Genomic DNA, 23,667 nt, shown 5'->3' with positions numbered 1-23,667 from the left:
CCATTTCTGAGAGGGGATTATAAAAGAGATAGCGGTTTTTTGGACAGGTTAAGGCTTTACATTTACTCTATTATAAAGCAGAAACAATTGTCTTCGTCCTCCAGTGTTTAAGGACACCCTCTGCCTTCATTTTACGAAATTAGATGAAAGATCAAATGACAGTTTCTTTGGCGCGTTCGGTGTTACTCTTGCAGCGATCGATTGTCGCGTGCTAAACTTTGCAATGGCGGCCTGCATCCAGTAGAGAGTTGTCGCTTCAAGTTTGCCATGGATAACGACAGTGGGGGAAAAATTCCCGTTTCCTCTCAAAACCAAGAGAGTGACTCAAGCATAAAATACACGATACCGGGTATTTTACACTTTATTCAACATGAATGGGCTAGATTTGAGATGGATCGCGCTCACTGGGATGTGGAAAAGGCAGAATTGCAGGTAATATATATAATTTACTGTCATTTCAGAAGCCTTTGAATGTTAAATCTTCTTTATAACTGTATAAAATACCCTGGTACGCTATACAATCTACGTTTATAGCGTTTTAAGTGGGAATTGTTGTAAACTTAACCTCCTCCTTTTGATCATAAATTACCCTTCGCCTAGCTTTTCGTTGTTGACCTGATCTTTGGAGTGTTTTGGTCCAACGTAAAGTTACTTGCGAAGTATCATCTTGATAGAATGCTTGGAAAAAGGTCTTCCAGAAACTCGTCTTTTTTTATGTGAAAGCATTAAGCCTTGTTGTCCCTTTTCGTGTAAATGTATCGTCGTAAAGCCGATGAATTACAATCGTGCGTATCTTTCACTTATGCAAGCTTGATGTTCAATTCATGATATGCAGAAATCTTGAGATATATTGGTTCTTTATAGTTCTCAAACGATGACCCATTTTGCGAGTTTCAAAATAGTTTTTCTTTGTTCTGGTGTAATGTTCTCATTTAAGATCGAAGAAGACGAAGTCATGGTGTTTTTATTTTGAGTCCAATTCAATTTCAAATGCATTGGTTTAAGATTCAGGCTTATATGGCGTGCTCTTTCGCTAACTGAATTTTCCTTAAATCTTTTTTCTTTGGCTCACAGTAGCTTTAAACGACAAACTAAGATTTCTACCTGAAAAAAGCAAATGTCAATCTATTTATATATGTCTATATTAAACAAAATATTCCTTGATGATGCACAGTAATATTTGGAGTTGGTTTATATCGTGGTGTAAAGTCAGTTGTGGTGTCAGATAAAGCTGTACAGTGTAGTAAGGGATAATCTCATTTCTTTAAGCAAAACTCGATTGCACCATTAAACCCCTTTTAGCTTGTTGACAAGTTAAATGTCAAGTCTATTGTTTGACTTGTTCTCTCCTTTGAAAAATAGCATTGTCCTGAAACAGTTATTTTATAGTCTGAAATATTATTGCCTGAGTAGTGTTGTTTACTAATGAAATTTAGTAAACAAGCTCCATTGAATAGATTATTATGTGTTTATGGTGAATGAAATCTAGCACAATGCTTTAGCTGACTTTTATTGTATCCCTTGACTTCTTAGTAAAAGTTATGATAGAATTAATAATTCAGCGTCCAGTGGTTTATTAATGAAATCATGATCAGAGATTTTAAAATCACTGAGGGGCAATTTGAGTTCCTTTTCTTTATTTCCAAGTGATCTTAATAATTTAATGTACTTTTTTGAAATCATGAACAGTAAGTTATAATTGGGCTAACACTTAATATTGTAGGTAAAAACAAAAATACCATTGTAATGAAAAAGGTGATATTATCTATATTGAATATTATGGACATTGAGCTTGCAAATTAAAAACTAGTGCAATCGACTTAAAAAGTCCCATCCACTTTTTTCCTGGGACAAGCGTTTTCTTTTCCTTCATAAAGCCATGTCAAGGAATTTGTTGTTTCTGACAGAAGGAATAATTGACCTATAATAGGGGCTATTACATGTCTGCTATTGTAAGTCTGTTGTGACGACAAGTTGCTTTGTGAAGTGTAAGGTCCTTAAAATCAAAGATTCTGTCATAAGCAAAAAAACTTGCTCAGGTGAAGAGCAGTCTACATCTGTAGCCTTTATTCATAAAGATGGTTTTTTACACACCCCCAAAGGTGTACAGCTGTGTCGTGCCCTTAGGAAAGAAAATATTTAAAGAAACTGTGTTCCCTCAAAAAAAGATCTGCAGGTTTCAAACTTCACAAGTCCACTCCAGTCCTATTGTACAGCATGCCATTTCTCCTGGTACAGCTGTATGTCCACTTTAGTAGGTAATAATGGTATGTGATTCATTCATTATAATAATAATAATAATAATAAAAAAAACTTGAAACAAAATTAATCTGATACATATGCTCTTTTAGATGAAAGTGGCAGACAAATCTGTAGGGTGCATGTACATTAATTTTTTATCTGATTACGGTGTACCCATTGTTTTTGACAATCTGATTATTGCCTGTGATCAATGAAATCGTGACTGATTCCTGGAACTAATTAACAGACTTCAGTGATGTACATCTGTACATGTAGATATTCCATACCCCAATAATAGTAACCATTAATAATGCCTCTCCTCTGACCCATCATTGAGTCTAAAATTAATACCTTGGGAAGAAGCATGTAGATGACTCCATATTATTTATACATTGCTGAGGAAAGCTGTTGATGTTACAGTGTATGTGAATATGACCATGTCATAGCGCTTTAGAGCTTGTACTAAACATGTGGATACCATTATCTTATTTTCAGGCACGTATAGCATTTCTTCAAGGGGAGAGGAAAGGACAGGAAAAACTCAAACATGATTTGATCAGGAGAATTAAGATGCTGGAGTATGCTCTCAAACAGGAAAGGTACTATAAACTTCGCAGCTCTTCAAGCTGCAAACATTTTGGCCACCAAGCTGATTAGAGATAATTTTGGGCAACTAACATTGCTGCAAAAGTCACCACTTTGGCCATCTGTTTTCAGTGGTCATCTGCCAAGCTTTAGTGTTTTTAATGCTCTTTTGTGCTTTTAGTGCTTTTTAAGGTCTTTTTACAGCTCAATTGGGATTTATAAATCAGGGCTTGAAAAAAGTCTGGCCCGGTAGTCTGGGACAAGTGAATTTTCTTATTGGGCAAGTCAGGGCTGTGCTCTAGCAGAGCCCGGTGGCCCCTGGTGCCTAACTTTTGTCCTTGGGTGACTAGAAAATCTCAGATTCTTCATACAAATCATAATTATGCTAGGCACCCTATATTTTACAGTTTCAGAGCACTGGGCTCCCTTCAATTTTCCTTAGAGCACAGCCTTGGGGCAAGTAACTTTTAAAGCTTACTTGCCCCATGACTTGTCATCCTCCAACAAAATCATTAACTAAGACAAGCAGGAAGTGGCCCTGGGAAAGCAATTGGTGAAAGCTTCTTTCCCAGTGGACATTAAGCTGGAATTCAAATATTTTGTGAGCCCTAATTAAAGTTTGCATGAAACATCATTAAGCGCTCCATTTTCTTTAAAATTTATCTATTTTCTCTATGTTATCCAGGTTTAAAGCCTTGAGATATCACATTAACACTCAAATTCCATTGGAATATTTGGGCTGCTGTTTTCATTATTTCAAACCTTTCATGTAATGTTGCATCAACTGTCGCTCCATTTTATTGGCCTCCAATATGTTACGTCTGGCCATCATTTTATTTTAGGTCACCAAAAGGCAGCTTTAAAGAAACTTGAGTTTGGGGCACAGCTTGTTTTGTTTTGGTTTGTTTGTTTTTTTTTTTTCACAGTCGTAATTCCACATGTTGTAAGATCTATATATCAAATCCTTTGATTAAGGCACCTCTCTATAAAGGACAGCTCATTTGGTCCCAAAGATACTGTTCTCATACAATTCCGTAATATTTCTTTTCCTGTAATACACTGTACACACTCTGAGTGCCTTGTCTCTTTGGTATTCATATTGGGCAGGGTTGTCACTAAGATTTCAAGTTGCTGGGTAAATACAACAAGTAGGCGGGGAATCAAACGGCTAGGGATTTCTTTTGGTTCTATTTTTCTTCTATTTTCCAATAAAAGTAGCCGGGGAAAATCCCCGGCCCCCAGCTCTTAATGACAACCCTGTTGGGTAGGCTTTGCTGTTACATCCAATAGTATTTTAAAATCAAGCTGTGACTGCTGTGGTTGCCATAAAAGATAAAAACATTATTTGTACAATGATATAAAGAATGATAGAAAATTTTAACCTCAATAAAGAAGTGAGAAAAGATTTAATCAACATGTCACGAATGTGGGACAGAAAAAAAATGTGTGTCCCTGATATGAATTTGAGCCTATGACCTTCCACACACTGGTTGGATGCTCTAACCACTGAGTTACATTCATCTAGGCTAGACCATACTCAGAATTTTTCCACACTCTTGACATGTTGATTACTTTCTTTCCTCATAAGGTATATTGTTTGTATTTTGTTCGTAATCATGTAATTTTTACTTCCTTGTTACAGGGCAAAATATCATAGATTAAAGTATGGTACAGATTTGTCACCAGAAAAAGTAAACAAGGAAGAAGAAATGGTAAACCAGGAGCCTTGCCATGATGCAAATACCAATAACAGTAAACAAGGAGTCAACTGGCGACAGGGGCGTCAACTTTTGCGGCAGTAAGTTTAGTCCTTCGTTTTTGCATCCTGTATTTCCTTGAATACTGTATGCACCCATGCTCTAATTAATAAGCATCCTTCCCCGCATGAGCACCCAGATACTGAATAAGTGCTTCCTTTAAATAAGTGCCCCTCCGCTCCCCCATGACTTTCTACATGTATAATGGTATTATAAGGAAAACCTGTTTCTATGTATTGCCACTTTATTGATAACTCTGTGTGTGAAAACTGTAATGGGACTAAGGTATGCTTAATTACTAACAGGATAACTTAATAAGCTATCCCCTTGATTAAGGGCCCTCCTTCAAATTAGCACCCATCCTTTTAGCCAAACTTTTAATTAAGCACCCTGGGCATTTATTCACAGAAATGCAGTATTTAGTAAAAGAGTTTTAAAGCTGGTGAAAATCCTAGACAAAGGCAAATGTGATGCAGTTTGTACGAGGAGCTTTCATTTAGTCCAGGGTTGGTAATTGTTTTAACAACCTGTTATTGTCTATTGTGCACAGTGCCAAAAAAATTCACAATAACATTACGATTAAGTTCACAATAACATTTAAATAACCATGACCACATGGCTGGTGCATTTGGCTATTAGGCTAGTGAATTTGGTTTATAATTTGCGTGTTGAGCAAGCAAAGATTTTAAGGGAATTCAAGTTACAGAAGAACTGTGATCAATCTTGTTTATAAAATGTTCACCAGATGTTTGTGGGAAAGAAACCTGTGACAAAGCCTTGAGAACATCTGCATGGGAGGGGAGGCTAGGGTTGATATTATTATTAGTGTTTGACGTTGCATTGTTTTTCCAGGTATCTTCAAGAGGTTGGGTACACAGACACTATTTTAGATGTGCGCTCATCACGTGTAAGGTCTATTCTAGGCCTCTCAGTCGCAGATTCTACTCCTGACCATCCTCATACTAATGGAATTTCTGGTAAAGGTCGTGGAGAGGAGTTTGCAGTTATCGACGAGAATGCTCGGTCTCCTAAGAGAATAGAATCAAGTAGAAAACTTTCAGAAGAAGAAGCTGATGGTATGATTTCTATACCCCCTGGAAAACGGTAAGATGCTCCATGTCCAAAAAAAAATACCTGTGCAATTTTGAACCCTCCTCTCTTAACCCATTTTAATCCCAAGAGTGATCAACACTAGCTTTCTCCTAACAATATTTACACATCATCAAGAGAGGAGGAAAAATTTCTTTGATTGTTTATCAAATTGTGTTAACTATTTCTGTAAGGAAATGAATGGAGATCACTGTGGAAAATTTCTATTTGTGTGTTTGAATAAAAATCATAATTATTCTGAGCTATGCTGCTGCAGAATGTCACAGGTTCAGAGCATTGGGTCCCCTTATTTTTCTTAGAGCTTAACTTTGTAATTAAGGAAACAATCAGTCTTGAACTCAAATAATCTTGGTTTGTAACTAATACCCCTTTTTGTAGCAGCAGGCAGGATCAATAATATTACTGTAACTGTTATTTTTATCCCCCTCCCCTTTATTGGCCAACCTCATACATGTTTCTCATTTTCACATTATTTCACAAAGCATAAATTTTTCCGCAAGTTAATGTCCTCAGTGAATGACTTGAATCTTTTTCCATCTTTGGTACTATGGCCAGAAAGTTGAAGGAAAGCTCTGTGTATGTGACAAAGTCCTTCTGTAACAGAATTGTCATCACCTAGTTTCAAGGACTGGTATGAGTCTGTGTATTGTGGGATAAGCAACAGGAGACCCACTTGGTCAGCAAGAGGAAAGCAAGATTTGTAAAATTCTGAAGTTTGGTGTTGATCGGGCCAGTAGTGAAAAAGATACACTGTACAGCTATTTAAAAACTTGAAAATTTACTAAGAGATGTATGGATTGCCAGACACACAGTCTGGAAGTCCATGTATTTCTTAAGAAATTGTTAAATTAGTTTTTGCTGAATGGCTGTATCTTGAACTTTTCAAATATAATATTCAAGATTTTTCGAATGAATTTTCAAATCCTTTGTCATTTTAATAAGCAAAAGGAATCCTTGCACGCATTTAGAAATAATGCTGAGGGGCATTCAGCACACCTCATCTAATTTTCCATTGAGCATCTCTGCCCCTACTCCATGGGATTCATCCCCTCACAACACTTAGGATTCTAGCAACTGGAAAAAGTGAAAGTGGCTACAATGAAGACCTTATTTCTAGTCGCATTCTCGATTAATCTGAATCTCTGTTTTCCTGACTTTTTTATCCAGGTCCAAAGAATTGGGATGATCTCATATTCACATTTTACTGTTCCAGATTGCATCTGATTACATTAGTATGTGACACAGTGGTACATGTATTCTTTCAACAGGCCTCCAGTGCGACCAGGCAGTTCTAGAGATGCTCCATTAGATGATGATTCTGAAACAGAAGCATCAGTACTTGCAAACTTTGATTTCCTCCAGAATGATGTAGAAGATGAAGAAGATAATGATGATGAGTTAGACGATGGAGGGAGTGCTGATGATGAATCGGAGGATAGAGATGACATGAGAGTGGGAAGAAGATTTGCCAAGAGAGCGAAACCGGGTTAGTTACTGTGAATTGCAGTGTAGTGCCCTTGATTTTTTTGGAGTTGAGAGTTGGCACTTGAAATGGGGCACTTTTTGCATTTTTAACCTGTTTGCTGTTGGAAATTTGAATAGCTTTTTTGGACAAATTAGTCTGTTTTTGTTTATAAATGCGTCTACCTTAGAAAGCCTTTTAGTTAGGTCATCCTAAAATAAATTAACACATTCCTTTCCCTTAAACAAAATTTCACTGAAATTTAACCCAATAACTGGAAATCCTGCTAACTCAAACTGTTTTCGTTTCCCGTCAGAGTTTAAGTTACCAGGGTTCCACTGTAGTTCAATGTCAAAAGTGAATTGGGCTTTTTCCTGGCACTCCTGCATTTACTGTAACATAGTCAGGGCTGTCAATAAGGTCAGGTAGCTGGCCAAAATTGCTGGCTAGTTAGCCATCCTTAGCCAGCTACTTTCATCTCCTTCTACCATAACTGCTAACGAAAAATAAGCACCATCGAATAAAATTGTAAATCATCCATTTCCTAGTTTTGAAAGTCATTGAATGCATATTTAAACTGGTTTAGATCTGTGAAATGTTAGAACCATGCGATGTCATGGAATGCCTGGGACATTTTGATGGCATTTTTCTCAGTCTTACATGTACATCTATACTGACGAAACAACATGGCGTCTGCAGTGGAAAATACCTCTTAAAAAAACCCCTGGAAACGCCATATTTCAAAATGTCCCTAGATGCCTCAGCTCTCAAGAGCTTGTGCTTTTGGTGCGAGTTCCAAAGCCGCCTACTCTTCATTATCAGCCTGCTACTTAAAAACTTTTTGGCAGCCCTGATTGTAAGAAGTGATTAATTTTTTAGCAATATTTATTTTATTCTTTTTTATGTTTTTTTTTTTTTTAATTAAGATGTGAGCAAAGATGCTGTTGAAGAAATGTTAACTCCTGATGAGGAAACAGCAGATGCGCTTGCAGAATTTGATTTTGTGATGGGTGAAGACTCAGGCTCAGAAACAGACGTAACAGTGATTGAAATGGAAGACAATAATGATGTAGATATTCACATGCCAGAGGAACCTACAACACAAGGTTTTTATAATAATTTCTATCAGAACCTTAATTATAGCCTGCATCACAGATTTACATTCTAATCTAACTCTGGCTAGTTAGGTCTGCTAAGCAGCACAGAGCTCCTTGTTTTGAACTGCCAACAGACTCAATGACTTACTGGAAGTACATTTTGAATTTCCCTTCATGCTGATTGGTAAATTGACAATGGATTTTTAAACAGGCTAATCATTGTGCGTGCTCAAATCCTTGTACACAGGTGGGGCTCAGAACAAGGATTTCAGCACAGACTTAACCAGAGGTTTACTTTCATCTGTGGCCAGGCTACTTTATTAAAAAGTGCATGTTTGTCTTCATTCCTTGTCAATACCAACTGGATCATTTAGTCCTCTCATTAATGGATTGCTTTTACAAGTTTCTTCTGTTAATACTGTGAATTATGGACACTGCTCTTTTTTATATTATGCACTGAAAATCTGGAACAGTTTACCTGATCATATTAACCCATTCGCTCCTGGAGATTTTGCCGAAAAACGCGTTTTGAAGCTAGTCGAGTGGTTTTCTGGTCACTGTCGTGCTATAAAGAGCTAAAACTTACCACAAACCGGTCTACAGGTCGTACACTTGGCGGCCTTCTGATCCAGATGCAAAATATCAGCTTGCGAAGTTCGGGCATGCGCAGAAAGCAAAATTTCGACATAGTTTTTGGGTTTAAAAGTGACACAGCAGTCTTGACTTTTACTTTTCGCTTTCTCTCCTCCCTTCTTTTTTCGCTTTTCTTGCCTCATTTTTTTTTTCTCTTGCTGGGCATTTAGTAGGCTTCATTTTGGTGGGAAGAGTTTTTAGGAAAGCTTTTAGGATCTTGGGATTAGGTGAAAGGAAAGGTAGGTGGGTAATGGAACAAGATCTTCATGGAGATTTTCAGGTCCTTGTCACGTGGTTTTTTGCTTCTTTCTCCGGTGTCCTTGACTGAATTGTGGTCATTCTGGTATGGTTTGAAAGATCTCTTCACTCTGCACAAGTTACTGAAGGAAGTTGTCCTTGACCGTTAAAACTGATGACGTCACAAAGGGTAGAAAGGACCTGGATCCGCACGGGCGGTTACGGGCGGTTCAGGGGCGAATGGGTTAAATACTCTGAATCTGTTTCCACTTTAAAGCAACGTTTGAAGACTTTTCTTTTTAGAAGTAATTACTGTACTTAATTCATTTAGATTAAATGTGCCATATAAACCTATTATTATTATTATTATTATTATTATTATTATCATCATCATTACAGGAGATGACTTGCAATGTTGATTTTTAGCGCAACATAGCGTTGCACGATTGTTGTGACATAGTTTCGAATGTTTACAGCATTGTTCCAACATTGCATTGCTGTGTTGTGCTAAAAATCGTTTTTGAGAATCGTCCTGTATAACATCACCTTGATAGTTATCAACATCAAATTCCTTCTTGGAATAAGGGTTATTTACAGCTGTATTTACTTCTTTATGTTGCTTTTGGGCAGCCTGCAAAGGAACTTGTTATTTAATTATCAAATTTTTGGAAACAATCTACCACTTAGAGTTTGTATGCAAGACACATGTTGCAGTTTACATGAAGCTTTATGATTATTTCTCTTCTGTCTAGAACTTAAAAAAAAAAAGATTATTTTTATGCCAATAAATACAGCTGTTACATATACTGTAATGTTTTAGTAGTATGCTTTTCTTGTATTTTGTTTTTTAATTGTTTTTTCTCTCTTCAGAAAGCAGAGATGAAACAGATACCCAGGTTTGTGCTTTTTACAGTTCATGGCTATTCATGAGATTTTGTAGATGGTAAATGTGCAATCTACATATGTAACTTTGAATTTAAAGAATAATCATGGTAGGATTGTGGTTGATTAGTTTGTGTGATTTGATGTTCTAGAATGAGTGGGGAGTTGATTCAACGTACTTGGCAAAGTTAAAGGAACAGTACAAGAAAGAGAAGAAAAACAAAAAGAGCCCAAAAAGTAAGCAAGTTCCAGCAGTCAATTGGCAGCAAAGTTAAAAGGGGTAACGTTGGAGGACTAAAAAAGCTGATTAATGTAAAATGATATCTTTGCACTTTCCTTTGAGCAAAAGACACAAGTACCAACTCAAGGCTTGAATTGTCAAAATACAGTGTTTTTTGTGAGATTGCCCATGAAAGCCTTAACCTCATTTCATTTTGTGGCTTACTGACAGAGTAGAATTGCTAGAAAGGTCTCTTGCAGTGAGTTTAATATTAATTTTCATGTATTATTATAATCCTATACACCCTGTAAGGCTTCCTAACATATGAATCAAATGGATGATGCAGGCCTCAGAAAAAACCTGGATTACAGCATGTCCTTTTTGGGAAAGCATTTCTGACATTTTACTTGCCTGTGGCCACTTCTTGCTCATCTTTGTTAATGATTTTGTCAGAGGATGACTTTCCTGGGCCCTTGCCCATTGGGCAAGTGAGCAAGAAATGTTTCCTACCCAGCAAGAAAATCTACTTGTCCCCAACTACCCAATGGGACTTTTTTCAAGCCCTTATAATGTGTAATTTTTTTCTTTAATCATAGGACCAACCAAGTCAGTGCTTCAGGCCATGCTGGCAAATCTAGAAGGAGAAGATGAAATGCCACACTCTGCTCCTGCCCCTCCCATCATAAACATTCCACCCCCAGTCAGACTAAGTGGCTCTCGTGCTACGTCAGAGATTCCACCCATAGTTAGTGTTTCAGTACCAAGTAGTTCGTCAGGTGCGGGCACAACCGCAGTGGATGAACCTTTTGAGAGTGCACTAGGTCTTGGTGAACTGGCAAGTCTTACTGTGTCCAATGAAGCTGAAGCACTCTCTTATGAAGTAAGTGTCAATGTTATTTGTATCCCACTAAAACTGTATCACAATAATTTATTTGAAACAGTTCTCCAAGCAGTGACGATTTTTGTTACTATGGCAAGTAAAAATAACATTTGGTGACTAAACTTGCAGCAAAAGTCACCATTTGGTCATGTGCCAAACCATAGTTCTCTTACTTCTTGTAATTTCTAAAGCTAAACTGAGGTAAACATTTGCATTCAATATTATTTATGCTCCATTTTCTTCTCTTTTACCAAGGTTTTCAAGGTTAAGCCTTGAGATGCCATTGTGCTCTTCCAATTCTGTTGCAATAGTTGGGTAGCCATTTTGATTATTTCAAACCCCTCATGAAGTGTTGCACAAGGTGTCCTTTTCCCTCTGGCTGCCAAAATTTTGCATCTGGCAACCTTTCTATACTTTTAGGTCACCTAAAGGCTGCTTTGAAGAAAGTTGATCTTTGAGTACTGAGACACTGTTTTAGTATTCATCAGGGAGCTTTAGCAACAACTATGGCGATGGCAACAACCCTGGCAAAAAAGCAATAGATTTGATAAGCAAAACAACAACTCAAATTGAACAAGATGGAATAAGAAAGAAGTTAGAAGCAACACAAATTCACTTTTTGTTTGAGGTTTTGCTGCCGTTACCATTGTAAATGGTAAAACTCCATATTACTTGCACAGTACTCATACCCACAATAAGGCTGTACCATCAGTTACCCAGTTTTATTATATGGAGGAGAGTGTTTTACTGGGAACTAAACCACTCGTAGATTCCATACGCCACTTCATCCGGGACCCGAGTGGCGTATTTTCCGTAGGTCACCTTTGCGAGTGTCGTATCGTTCAATGACGTCACGATTCCCGCCTTTTGCTTTTGTTGAATTGGTTTCTCCATATAATAAAAAGAACATTACAGGTTGGCTCGAAGATATGAATTTTATGTTCGAGTGGCAAGAACAATATCTCACTCGTTCGCTTCGCTCACTCGTGAGATATTGTTCTTGCCACTCGAACATAAAATTCATATCTTCTCACCGCCATGTAATATCCTCTATATATGTACAGCTGTAGTCACAGGCATGATGTATACTCTGTACAGTTAATGATGCTATGGAATCCAAGATATTAGCAGCTAGTAGTTTAACAGGGTGTTCATTAGGCATCCAGCATCGGATAATTCTCTGTTTACTGCATGGAATTCTCCGGCTAACATTTGATAGCCTCTGACTACTTTTGTGGAGCCCCTTTCAAAAGTTACAGCTTTCTCCTGCTACTGGAATTCTTGAGGAAAACCCTGGTTTAATAAGAAAAAATCAGGAGACACCATAATTGGTTGATTAGGTTGGAGGGCTTGAAATCTGTCCCAGAGCACCCAGTTCCAATCTCATCATCACTAGCTAGAATTGTTCTTACTGGCTCCAAGTTCCACTCCTTAGACACATGTTATAATATATTTGTATCAAAGCTACAAATAGAATTTTTATCAGAAAGTATACAATGTAGGTTCAATGAGAGTTATTGAGGTGCAGTGGTCATGATGTACATTTAATATTAAACATTGTTTTTCTTTAGGTGAGTGCTAAGGAAGAATTTAGAAAGACATGGAGCCCGAAGTACACATTAAGAAGGTACCCAGAAATGAAAAGGTTTCCTGTAAATATATTTTTTGTTAACTTCAAAACAGAGCTGCACATACAGATTTAATCATTCAGAGGAAGACGTGTGTCTTGATTGCTCAGTTGTATCAAGCCTGGTTCTTGTTAGCCACCTGCTTACATTGGGTACCGGTGACGTAGCTGTTGGTCCTGCCTCAGATACTGTCATAAGAGCCATTACAAGTTGATACTGCTGGCGTGCCTGCAAGGTTGTTTAATGGCTGGTATTGCAACTTGAGGTCTTATATCGGAATAGTATCCTTGGCAATATGGGCAGTTATGGAGGTATTTTGGGTGTACCTTCATGAGACTGCAAACCAGGCCTTACTCAGACAAAATTAATAGAAGTAGTGCTGGAAGTGGTGATGGACTCAAGTCATAATCTTTGGACAAGTTTTTCTTCTTCGTGCTCATGAGCAAAATAAATAGCATCAATGTTTACATTTCCTGTAGCTGTGGATTGTTATAGGACCCTTGTGGGACTGTTATTATTTTCTTCATCCTTATTTATATATTTATTATTTTGATTGTATATTTGAATTTATTTTGCAGTCACTTTGACAGTATAAGGTCTCTTTATTTTCACCCGACTGAAGCTGCTCTCATAACGGCTTCAGAAGATCACTCACTAAAATTATGGAATCTTCAAAAGACTGTACCACAGAAAAAGTGAGATTTTTAAATTCTATTAATTTTTATTTGAAATAGTTATTTATTAGCCTGTGCCACAGACAAAACAGCTACGAAACAGCGCCAAAAATGATCCTTGTTTGGTTCCGGGCTTCCACCTGTACACCAAGATTTGAGTACGTTCCATGATTGGCCTGTTAAAAATCCATCGTCGATTTACTAATGAGGATAAAAGGAAATTCGAAACACACTCCCGGTGACTCCTTCAGCTGGTTTGGGGCCGAGAACAAGGATCTCGCCGCTGCTTCGCAGACGTTACTAACCGAGGTCAGATTACGTTTGCAACGCAGGCTATTATTTATATCAGTAAACTTAAACTCTGTTTTTTAAGAAAAAAAAAAACAGCTGGTAAACCTCAAGTGGTAGCAGTAGTCATTAACTGGTTTCAATTAATATTCTCTAAGTGACATCAATGTAATTCAGTTACATGTGGCAGAAATTTCCCTGCAAAACACTGGTATAGAGTGCGTTATAAAACTAAAAAATGCTTATTGTACTCTTGGTTGATAACGTAGAATAAATGCACATTACCTTTCTATTGATTCATAGAATTTCTTAAACTTCACATCAAACTTCTTAACTCAAACTATTAATTTTTCTCTTGGGAGTCATGGTGATACAGTCGACTCTCTCTTAACGGACACCTCAGTAAAACGGACACCACGAGTTGTTCCTTTTCTTTCTTGCTCTCTTTATTTTGCAGTCTTCAACATGTGCAAAGCAGGCATCACTCTAAGATAGACACTTAGTGCCGGTCCCAAATCTGTCTGCCTTGAGAGAGTTGACTGTAGTAGCAGCCAGAACAGTAATACAATCAACTCTCACCTTGCGGACACCCTGCTATAACGGACATCCCAATAAATCAGACAGCAGCTAAATCCCAGGCAAAAATATTTTGCAGACGTTTGACTGAAATGAACTCCCGCTATTGCGGACTCTCGCTAATGAGGACACTAACTCAAGGTCCCTACAGGGTCCAGTATACAAAAAGTTGACTGTACCAGAATGCTAATAATGATGAGAATAAAAAGTACACTGCTCCTCTGCTACTCTGTATGGTTCAGGGCTGGGTTGTTCAAAGCAGGGTTAAGTAAACCCAGTGTTAGTGCGAAATTTGATTTCATATATGAAAGCTTGGGAAGCAAATTCAGTTGTATTCTTTTTGCCTACAATTGATGATTGGATGCTCTAAAAAGAAGAGAAAAAATTATCCGGGAAAATGCTTTTGAACAAAAGAAAGAGAAACCTGGGTAAAAAACTAACCCAGGGTTAGCGCTAATGGGCCTTCGAACAACTGGGCCCTTAATGATGTCAGCTGTGGAAATCCTTTGCCCTATGTATGCATGTCACAGAATACATACATGTAGTGATGTTTCTCTGTCTTTTCAAATTTACAGGAGCAATATTTTAGATGTTGAACCAATCTACACTTTCAGAGGACATAGGTAACTTCAAGAAAAATCACTTATTGACTTCATCGTATTCTTCCTTAGGGAGCTTAAGTAACCACAAGGGTAGTGGCAATTGGAATGTCAAAAAGCATTGTTTGTTTAATAATTATGCAAAATAACTTTTCACAATGATACGAATGTTTAATTTGTAATGAAACAGTTTTTGGAGGACTTAAACATTATTTCGCCACAAATGTTTCTCGAAAAATGTAGTCCAAGAGGAATTTCCCCATACTTTACAAACTGAGGAAGTTAGAAGGTTAAAAGAAAATAAATGCATGCTTATAAGTGACGCTTTTGTTGCTGTTACCGTTACGGTTAGGCTCGCTATAACGACCGCTTGTTTTATGTGCCTTCACGAAAACTGTGTGGGTTGTGGCAGTGGGGGAGTGAAAAGAAAAAAAAAACACCCCTACCTATCAACTGAAGTGATTGGCCATTGTTAGCCATTTAGGTATTTTAAGTCGTGAGTGATTTCTACTTTACAGCCATCAGAAGAGACACCTCTGCTTCATTTTATTAATCATGAAAGAATTTTCAGGGAGACTGGGTGCTAGTAGCACACGATTTCCGGGACTGAGTATCAGCTTTAGTAACGATTACCCTGTATCAGGCGCTCGGATAGTACCTGGACGTTGGGAAAACCCGCGGGTTTTTCACGTCAGTTGACATAACTATGTTGGAGCCTGGAAAAGGGTGGAAGGGGGCAAACCCAGAAATCTCATCACCAGGTGTTGCGTAGCTTACTGCAGGGATGAATTGGTGAAACCATGGGAAGGTGAAATACAAGAATAAAATTTTCAAAGTGTAAACTATGATTTAAAAAGCGTGTAGTAAGGTTTTTTGGGGGGCTGGACCAATACTCAGGTCTTTGACTTTGCCCTGCAAACTGCTAGAACTTCGCGTGGCTCGAATGACATCGTAGAGTGGCGGTCCCGTCTCCAGTGAAGTCCTCAATCAGTACTTTAACACAAAATACATTGACACTCTTTTTTTTCCTTTTCCCAGTGCACCTGTTCTATCTGTTGTAATAAATTCCACAAGTGAGATGTGTTTCAGCGGGAGCGCTGACTCAACAATTATCTGTTGGGGTATCCCCTCTCTTGATATCGATCCTTATGGACCTTACCGTAAGTTTTCAAAGTACAGTATTTATTTGATTATTTATGTCACTTATTATTTCTTTCCTTTCTTGTTTTGGCATTTTGCTAAAAAGGTGGTGGAGCACTTAATGGAGGGGAGGGGGGGGGGGAGGTCACTAACGTCATGTTTTTCCTTTGACAAACTGAAATAATGAGTTTGTAAAGCATATGGCTGGCACGTAGAGAAAGAAAGAAGTGGATCTGATATACTGTAGAAGAAACTATTCTGCTGTAATGCTTCTCGTGTACTCAACGTTTGGAAAAATGTGACCGAAAAATCAGACGATTTCCTTGCAATATCCACGATATCCTTACTATGTATTAATTCAGTCAGAGATTTTAATTGGGTGTGTCCCACAATTTTAGGGTCAAATGTATTCAAAATATTGAGGGGAGATCGGGAGCGCTTATTTTATTGGGCACATTTCCTAGTTTGGCCAATGGGTGGAGGATTAATGGGTGAAACATGCGTGTCTTGTTTGTTTAAAGGAAGCGGAAGTGTATATTTAATTGACAATAAAAATGTGGAATTTATTTATTTCCAGATTCTGAAAATATGAGTGCCATCCTTGTTGCACACACCGATGCAGTATGGGACCTAGCAGTGCAGACTGGTTCGCTGCAGTTACTCTCTGCTTCAGCAGATGGAACCTGCAAGCTTTGGAGTCCCACGCTAAAATCACCTTTATTAAACAGCTATGTCCCTGGACAAGGTAAGTGGTGTCTCTATTGGTCAGCTCTCACTTCGTTTCAATTATCTCGCCGTAAGATTTCATGACTATCTAAAATGTTACCGTCAGATTACATGGTAACCACGTGATATGGTACTTTTTCTTATTCCAAAAAGACTTGTCGATCAAACCATAATAAAGAACTAGTCTATCTCTTTCATACTTAGCTGTAGGAATGGTAATTGCTTTGAATTGGTTGTGCACATCAAAGCATTTTGTCTTGTCCCCCAAGTGTCTAGTCGCAAATTATGCAACGTATTGAACAGTACCATGGGAAGGTTTTTTTCGCGTTAGTTTATGTTTGGGTGATCAAACTACTAAGTTTAAAAGTTTCTACTGCCTAGTACAACATAATAAACAGTATCGGAAATTCGATAAATTCGTATCGGGATTTCGTCCACCGACTGAAAAGTTAGAACCACCTTGTACAGTAGGAGGATAACTGTCTTTTGAATGGTTTAACCAGTGATTCCATGTTTTTCACTCCTCAATAGCTGATGGCGTTCCCACATCAATCGACTTTATTCGCACTGAGACATCTCAGATGGTTGCTGCGTACTCATCTGCTCAGTGTATTATTTATGATCTGGAAACTGCTGCTCCCGTAGTATCATTCGACAGCGCAAAAACATACAGTAAGTTGATAGTGTGCTTTAGTTTCACTACAAGCTTATGGTTAGTTCAACATAGTCCAATGTTGGAAGGGCTAGGAAGCTATCTAGCGTGAGATAGGATGGCCTGCGAGCAAGGTCTCCTGTTTGGCCGTTCGAAGCGAGCCGCGAGGGGCCGCGGAAAGGCCCCCCGCTTTCGCGTGCCTCTCGCGCGTCTACTTTTCACGATAGGAGATGTCTGCACGCAGGCAAATAATCACTACAGCAGAGGTAATCGACAAACAGCACCTGACGACGACCAGCAGAAAACAGTCAAAACGTTGCGTTCAACGATTAAAAAAAGTTTTAAGCGACTATCGTGAGACAAACGATAAACGGAGCTCATCATTCGCAAATAGTTTTGATAATGTTCGTGCAAAAATCACCTAAAAATCCTCATGGTTATTGTTACATTACCTGATGAAGTTTGTTTATATCTTCATAACTCTACAGGAGTACCCATTGTCCAGTTCTGGCCCCTCTCTCTCTCTGTCACGCAATGCTAGGAGGGAGGGACCCTCTCTCACGGCGTTGCGTGACAGAGAGAGAGAGGGGCCAGAACTGGATTAGAGTGCCCGGTATTTTGTGAACGGTGGGTAAAGGCACTAAGTAATGACTCCTGCACAGAACTAAGCTGAAAACAACAATATCTTCTCGTGACATAGCCCCTTTAAGACGTGGGACTGACGTTGTTTTTTGAAGCGGGGCTCGAAATTGACGCTCGCAAACTCACAAAATGCGAGTGATTTGGATAATCTGCGAGTGAAAAAAATATCCACTAGCAAACGTTTTCGAGTTAGAATCATCCATGTCTCTCAAACAAAAGGAAAGAATTTGCTATTGGTCTCACCAGTTTGCTAGTGGAAAAAAATCTTACTAGCAAAACTTTGCAAGTGCACTAAAAAGTTAACTTCGAGCCCTGTGAAGTGCACTGCGATGTAAAGGAATAATGGGCAGGAGTAGCTCCTCAGCACGCTCTGGATGGTTCATTAGGGTGCTTAAGCAGCAACGCTTTTGAGCGACGCACGTCAACCGGAAGTGAGCTTTTTTCTCTCCTAATATGCCTTGACACGGCCAAATTTGTATTGCTAAGTGTCTTTACTCTTATAGAGAAGATTTACCCAAGAATTTGCTCAAAATTACGGCTCAAGTGTGCAAAAAATCTACTCCCGGTTGACCTGCGTTGCTCAAAAACGTCGCTGCTTAAGCTCCCTATTAGAGACCTTTACATGTAGACTCGAGGACGAGAACGACTACGAGTACGAGATTTGACTTGAAGTTTTTTTCGCGTATTCTCAAAGTATAAACTTCCCGGAAAGCTTCATTTTACCATATTTCATTAGAAAAGTTTACACTGTTATCGTTAGTGAAGGAGTCTACGCGCTTACCCGATCGCAAAATGATAAAACTCTAACATTTGATAACTTCTCTTCGCCACCACGACATTCGCGCTAAAACTTGTAGTAGAATGACGACAGCTACCACATTTTCCGGCAAAAAATGACGCTGGTTCTCGCGCGAGCACTACGTAGTAATGAGAAAATCTTGTATTCGTATTCGTAATCGTCTTAGAATCTAAAGCTCTCTCCTTTCTTATAAAAAGAGCAGGTTCTTATCCTAATATTTGAAACTTAGAACTGCCTCCAGTTATTTAGTTAACATTACACTCGTTAGTAAATAAGCTATTTTCTAGTTGCCCCAAGCGAGGTTAAGTGCGCAGCTATTGATGTGAAAGTGACTTTTTATTCTCGTACAAATAAAACAAATTTTCACAAGAAAGGTTTTGCACTTAGCCTCGTTTTGGAGGTGAGAGCTTTTGGAACTCGGAAATGGGCTATTACTATCACTGCCTTTTTTACTCGCAGATAATTCACCGTCAACTCAAATCAACAAAGTAGTCAGCCACCCCACCCTCCCCCTCACAGTCACTGCACATGAGGACAGACATATACGCTTTTTCGATAACAATTCTGGTAAGTATAAACAAAATCATACAAGCTGGTTGGTTCTATTGTTGAATTCCGATGTGTAATCAAATGAGAAGTGTAAAAGGAAAGTAATTCGTGCTTTTTAAAAGTTTTGGCAAAACGCAAGTGAAATTATCTCCTACTTTCTTGAGTATACCATGTAATTACCAATCACTTGTCTGTCATGGGTGACAAATTACTCTCAATGCCTGGCTGTTTGACTTGTTCCAGTATCGAGAACTAAAAGCATTGAAAATATCAAAGCTTGTATGTCGGCTAAAATAGACCCTTTAACTTGTATGTTCCGTTTATTCACGTCACCGAACAAAACGTGGGCTGAATTGGGAAAACAAATCATAAAAGCTAAGAAAAGGTCTTTCACCATTTCTTTTTCTAATTCTTCGACAGAAATGTCCCCGGGAATCCTTGCTGTTTATAATTGTGCTCTCTTGAAACTGCCCTGGTAACACATTTTCCCGCGTTTGACACTGGCTACACGTTTTATTCAGACATTGAAATACCTATTTTAAAATGCATTTCTTCACGACTGAATTGAATATATATGACATCAATCTCCTCTGCCCCCACAGGTAAACAGGTCCACACCATGGTAGCTCATCTGGACGCAGTCACGAGTCTGGCAGTGGATCCCAATGGCCTCTACCTCCTCTCAGGAAGTATGATAAATATAAGATTTCATAGTGTTCAACTGAGCATCTAGGGTATTTTATTATTAGTATTATTTCTTCCGGGTCCCTTAAAAATACAGCGTTGTACTCACGCGACGGGTGACTATTTTAGTTAGCTGGAACAACAACAGGTGTGTACATAAAAAAGGGAATTTCCAATTAACTGGCCTCAAGCCAGAATGGACGCCATTTTATTGCTTTAAGTACATCAACATGTAATGGGCCATGTGAAGTCATGCAAAAACGCACTACGGTTTAGAGCTTGTACCCAGATTTCTCAAGTTTTCTGGTCAACAGGTGATCTCGGAGAGATAGATAAAAGATAGTTAAATTCTTGGGAAACCCCTTGGCAGGTATTTTTTTGCAGTAAGATGACATTGAAATGTCAGGCCAATTCAATCATTTAATAAGCAATTATTGGATGATAACCAGAGTATAGGTCAAGGTCGAGGCAAGTGACGATCACCAAGACCTGGGTTATTCCGGATGTCACAAAAATCTAATTGTTTAATTAGACCTCGTTTTGAAGAAAATAACGACAAACACACCGTCGCACGGAACGCAGTTTGACACTGCTTTTGGAAATCGCTCATTTCGTGCACCTTTCGGTTTGACAGCTGTCTTCTAGCAGATAACCGACTAATCGCTGGTTAGTTGGTTGCGGCGATTTCTAAAGCTAACTGTAGGCTCTTAGCCAATGAAAAAAAGCAGATGGCTAGTACAAGGTATAATAATTAACGATACACTTTTGTTTTTTTAAGGCCATGATTGTTCTATTCGTCTCTGGAATCTGGACAGCAAAACATGCGTCCAAGAAATAACTTCACATCGGAAGAAATTTGATGAAGCCATATATGACGTTGCTTTCCATCCTAATCGACCGTACATTGCTAGCGCTGGCGCCGATGGGTTGGCTAAGGTCTTTGTTTGACCAGCATTTGTCATGCGCGAAATTGGCTCGTCGCACGTTAACATCATGAGGCCTACAGCAACGCGGAGAGGTGCTATTGAATTGATTCTGGGAAAATTGTGGTACCGTAATATGACGTGACCTGCGGAAGCACTGGCTGAAAATGTGCGTCACGCAAGTCACGCAAATGGTTCACAAGATGATACCAGAAAATTTGACACTAAATAGATTCCTCTCGGTATAACGACATAAAAGACATCGTGACTCACTCAAGCATAGTAGCTTATGGCAGCCTAGTGAAGGTTTTACTGCTTAAGAGGTGTAAAAGGTCATATTTTTTTTACAGTCTTGGGGAAAAAGACACCTTAAGGTTTGAAATTTTGGTTTTCCTATTCACTACGTGGCTTACAGGGGAACATGATGCATTTGTGGTCTGTCGTTCTCATCATCATCTCTTCGTGTACGACCCGCATCCCTGTTTCCTATTGGATGACGTTAATAATCTTGTCACGCCTTTTCTGGTCAAAAGGAGAGAAAGAGACCAGTAAAGGACCAGTGACTGCAGATGTGATATGTAGCGACTGCAAAGAACGCTAGTATTTCTAAACCATCGCAGTAACTTACCCAGTACGTTAGTAATTCCTGATTAGATGATTGGCGTTTAAGACGCAGGAACACTCGGAGACACTTCTAGTAGCCCTGGACCTCGGTATTATTTCAGTTTATGTCTGGTCCGGGGGGGGGGGGGTAACATTTACCCTTTCTCTCTACTCTCGAGGGAAGACAGAAAATGTTTGGATCATCACTTACTTCTCACTTGGGGTAAAATGTTGGCTTAGGGGAGGGGTAGGTGGGCAGTTTCCCAGAAACGTATAATGATCCAAATGTTGTCCAAGGGAAGGGTGTAACGTGTAAACAGCCACAGAAAGGAAAGCAGGCAAAGAGCAAAGGGAGAACTCTGGTGTGGTATATCAAAAAGCCGGAGATGAACTGTTTCACTTTTCCAGTGAAAGGAAGTGAAAGGGATTTTGGACTGCATGTGATTCAGACAACTGGACCATTTCTTTGTTTAATTATAAAGCCAGGCTACAGAATTCAAAATAGTTCATACTTCGACTGTTCAATCATCTGTATTTTTTCCCGCCGCCCTCGTCTAGTCTCGTTAACATCCCATTACGGAAGAACAAGTTTACTTGAGTCGTAGCCTGACACCTTTAGACTTGAATGCTTCATCAGTCAAAGCAACACGTGGCCTGTAGTGTTGTTAAGGGCCCGTTCACACTAAACTCGGTATTAAATTGCGTTTCACAGATAAGCTGGCCATCCCTTCTTCAAGGAATGCACAATTTAAGTTTACGTTTACTGCGTACGTCATTTAACCTATTCGCCACTTAGAAACGAGAAGAAACTAGGCCGAGTTAGCTTTCGCAAGGACTTTTGGGATGTAACTGGGGACGCGCTGGTCAGGTATTAGGGACTTAAGGATCCAATGACGCGACGGCAAGGAGAACGTCGCTTAAAAAGTAAATTTGCGTTCCTTCAGTCTTTATAGCGATTATTCCTACCGACTTACTTTGTGGAATGTAGGCGAACCCTCTTGAAGCTGAATTTCAAGGGACCAAATCCAAGCTCAGAAAGAGAAATAAAATTTCGTCGTTGCTTGTTTACGTCCTCCATAAAACGCAAAATTAGGCATTTTCACGTCGTAGTTGTGCAAAAACAGGAAAGAAATGTACAAAAAATCGGGATACACGTGCGAAGTTGTTGTTTTCCTTATGAAGCTCATTGTTTTTTTGACGTTCTCGTTACCCTCGGTGTCGTTGGATCTTAAAGTCCCTATTAGGGCAAAACAACGACGGCGACGTGTACGAAAACGTCACTCAAAAAGTGAATTCGCGCTACTTCAAACTTTATCGCGCTTATTCCATCTCGTTCAGTTCGTCAAATTCTGGCAAATGTTTCTAGAATTGAATTCTAAAAGACTGTATCAAAGTTCAGGAAAAGGAAAAGAATGTCGTTGCTTCGTCTTCACGTCCTCGACAAAACGTGAAATTAGGCACTTTCACGTTGTAGTCGTGCTACGACGGCAAAGAAATGTGCAAAAAAGTGTGATGCACGTGCAACGTTGTTGTTTTGCCAATCTAAACCTATTGCTTTATTGCCGTTCTCGTTGCCGTCGCCGTCGATGTTGCTTAAGCTTGTTTTCCCCGTCTCTAGTAACAGTCCCAGAAGTCTTTGCGAAAGTTAACCTCGTTCCAGTCTCCTCGTTTGTAATGTACAGAATAGGAGACGTCGCAAAATAAACAAAATCTAAAATTTGAAAGGGATGCTTTACCTGGGCAAACTTTAAGCCATTTACGAGCAACATTTAAGGAAAAATAATCAGCGTTTCTATTATTTTTTCTAAAGCTCGGTCAGAAAATGATTAATTTTGTTGGTGTGTTTGGGCCATGAGGTTGGTTTGCCATACTACAGTGAGTCTTACGATTACCATACTTCTCTATCCTAAGGAATGGCTGAGGTATTATTTGCTCGAGTATTTTTTCGTTACTCTGAGCTGAAAATTGTACAGTAATTTTGATTTTAAAAAAACTGCTTGTATAGACGGCTAATCTAAAGTTAAGACGAGAACTGTCTGATTACGAGGAACTATAAATAAACAACTTGAACCTCTTTAAA

The 23,667-nt window shown here is 38.9% G+C and overlaps 1 protein-coding gene across 1 annotated transcript; it reads left to right on the top strand.

Annotated features, from left to right (window-relative positions):
* The first annotated feature begins 7 nt into the window (after nt 1–7).
* On the top strand, nt 8–23,667 carry LOC140944307 (striatin-like). Its single transcript, XM_073393463.1, has 18 exons — nt 8–432; nt 2,737–2,840; nt 4,469–4,624; nt 5,436–5,687; nt 6,962–7,179; nt 8,082–8,261; nt 9,993–10,018; nt 10,157–10,241; nt 10,821–11,104; nt 12,676–12,731; nt 13,311–13,427; nt 14,846–14,893; nt 15,908–16,029; nt 16,587–16,754; nt 17,267–17,407; nt 19,288–19,395; nt 19,980–20,066; nt 20,840–23,667. Exons 1-18 carry the CDS (start codon nt 268–270, stop codon nt 21,007–21,009), a joined length of 2,487 nt encoding a protein of 828 aa, XP_073249564.1. The 5' UTR covers nt 8–267; the 3' UTR covers nt 21,010–23,667.

Source organism: Porites lutea, chromosome 7 (genome assembly GCF_958299795.1).
Source record: "Porites lutea chromosome 7, jaPorLute2.1, whole genome shotgun sequence".
Lineage (NCBI taxonomy): Eukaryota > Metazoa > Cnidaria > Anthozoa > Scleractinia > Poritidae > Porites > Porites lutea.
The sequence above is the reverse complement of the archived record's forward strand: the minus strand, read 5'-3'. Positions and strand labels throughout refer to the sequence as shown.

Coding starts and splice junctions, on each gene's coding strand:
- LOC140944307 (XM_073393463.1), top strand. CDS start 268: ATGGATAACGACAGTGGGGGAAAAATTCCCGTTTCCTCTCAAAACCAA. Junction 11,105..12,675: donor CTGAAGCACTCTCTTATGAA/GTAAGTGTCAAT, acceptor GTTTTTCTTTAG/GTGAGTGCTAAGGAAGAATT. Junction 12,732..13,310: donor CCGAAGTACACATTAAGAAG/GTACCCAGAAAT, acceptor TTTATTTTGCAG/TCACTTTGACAGTATAAGGT.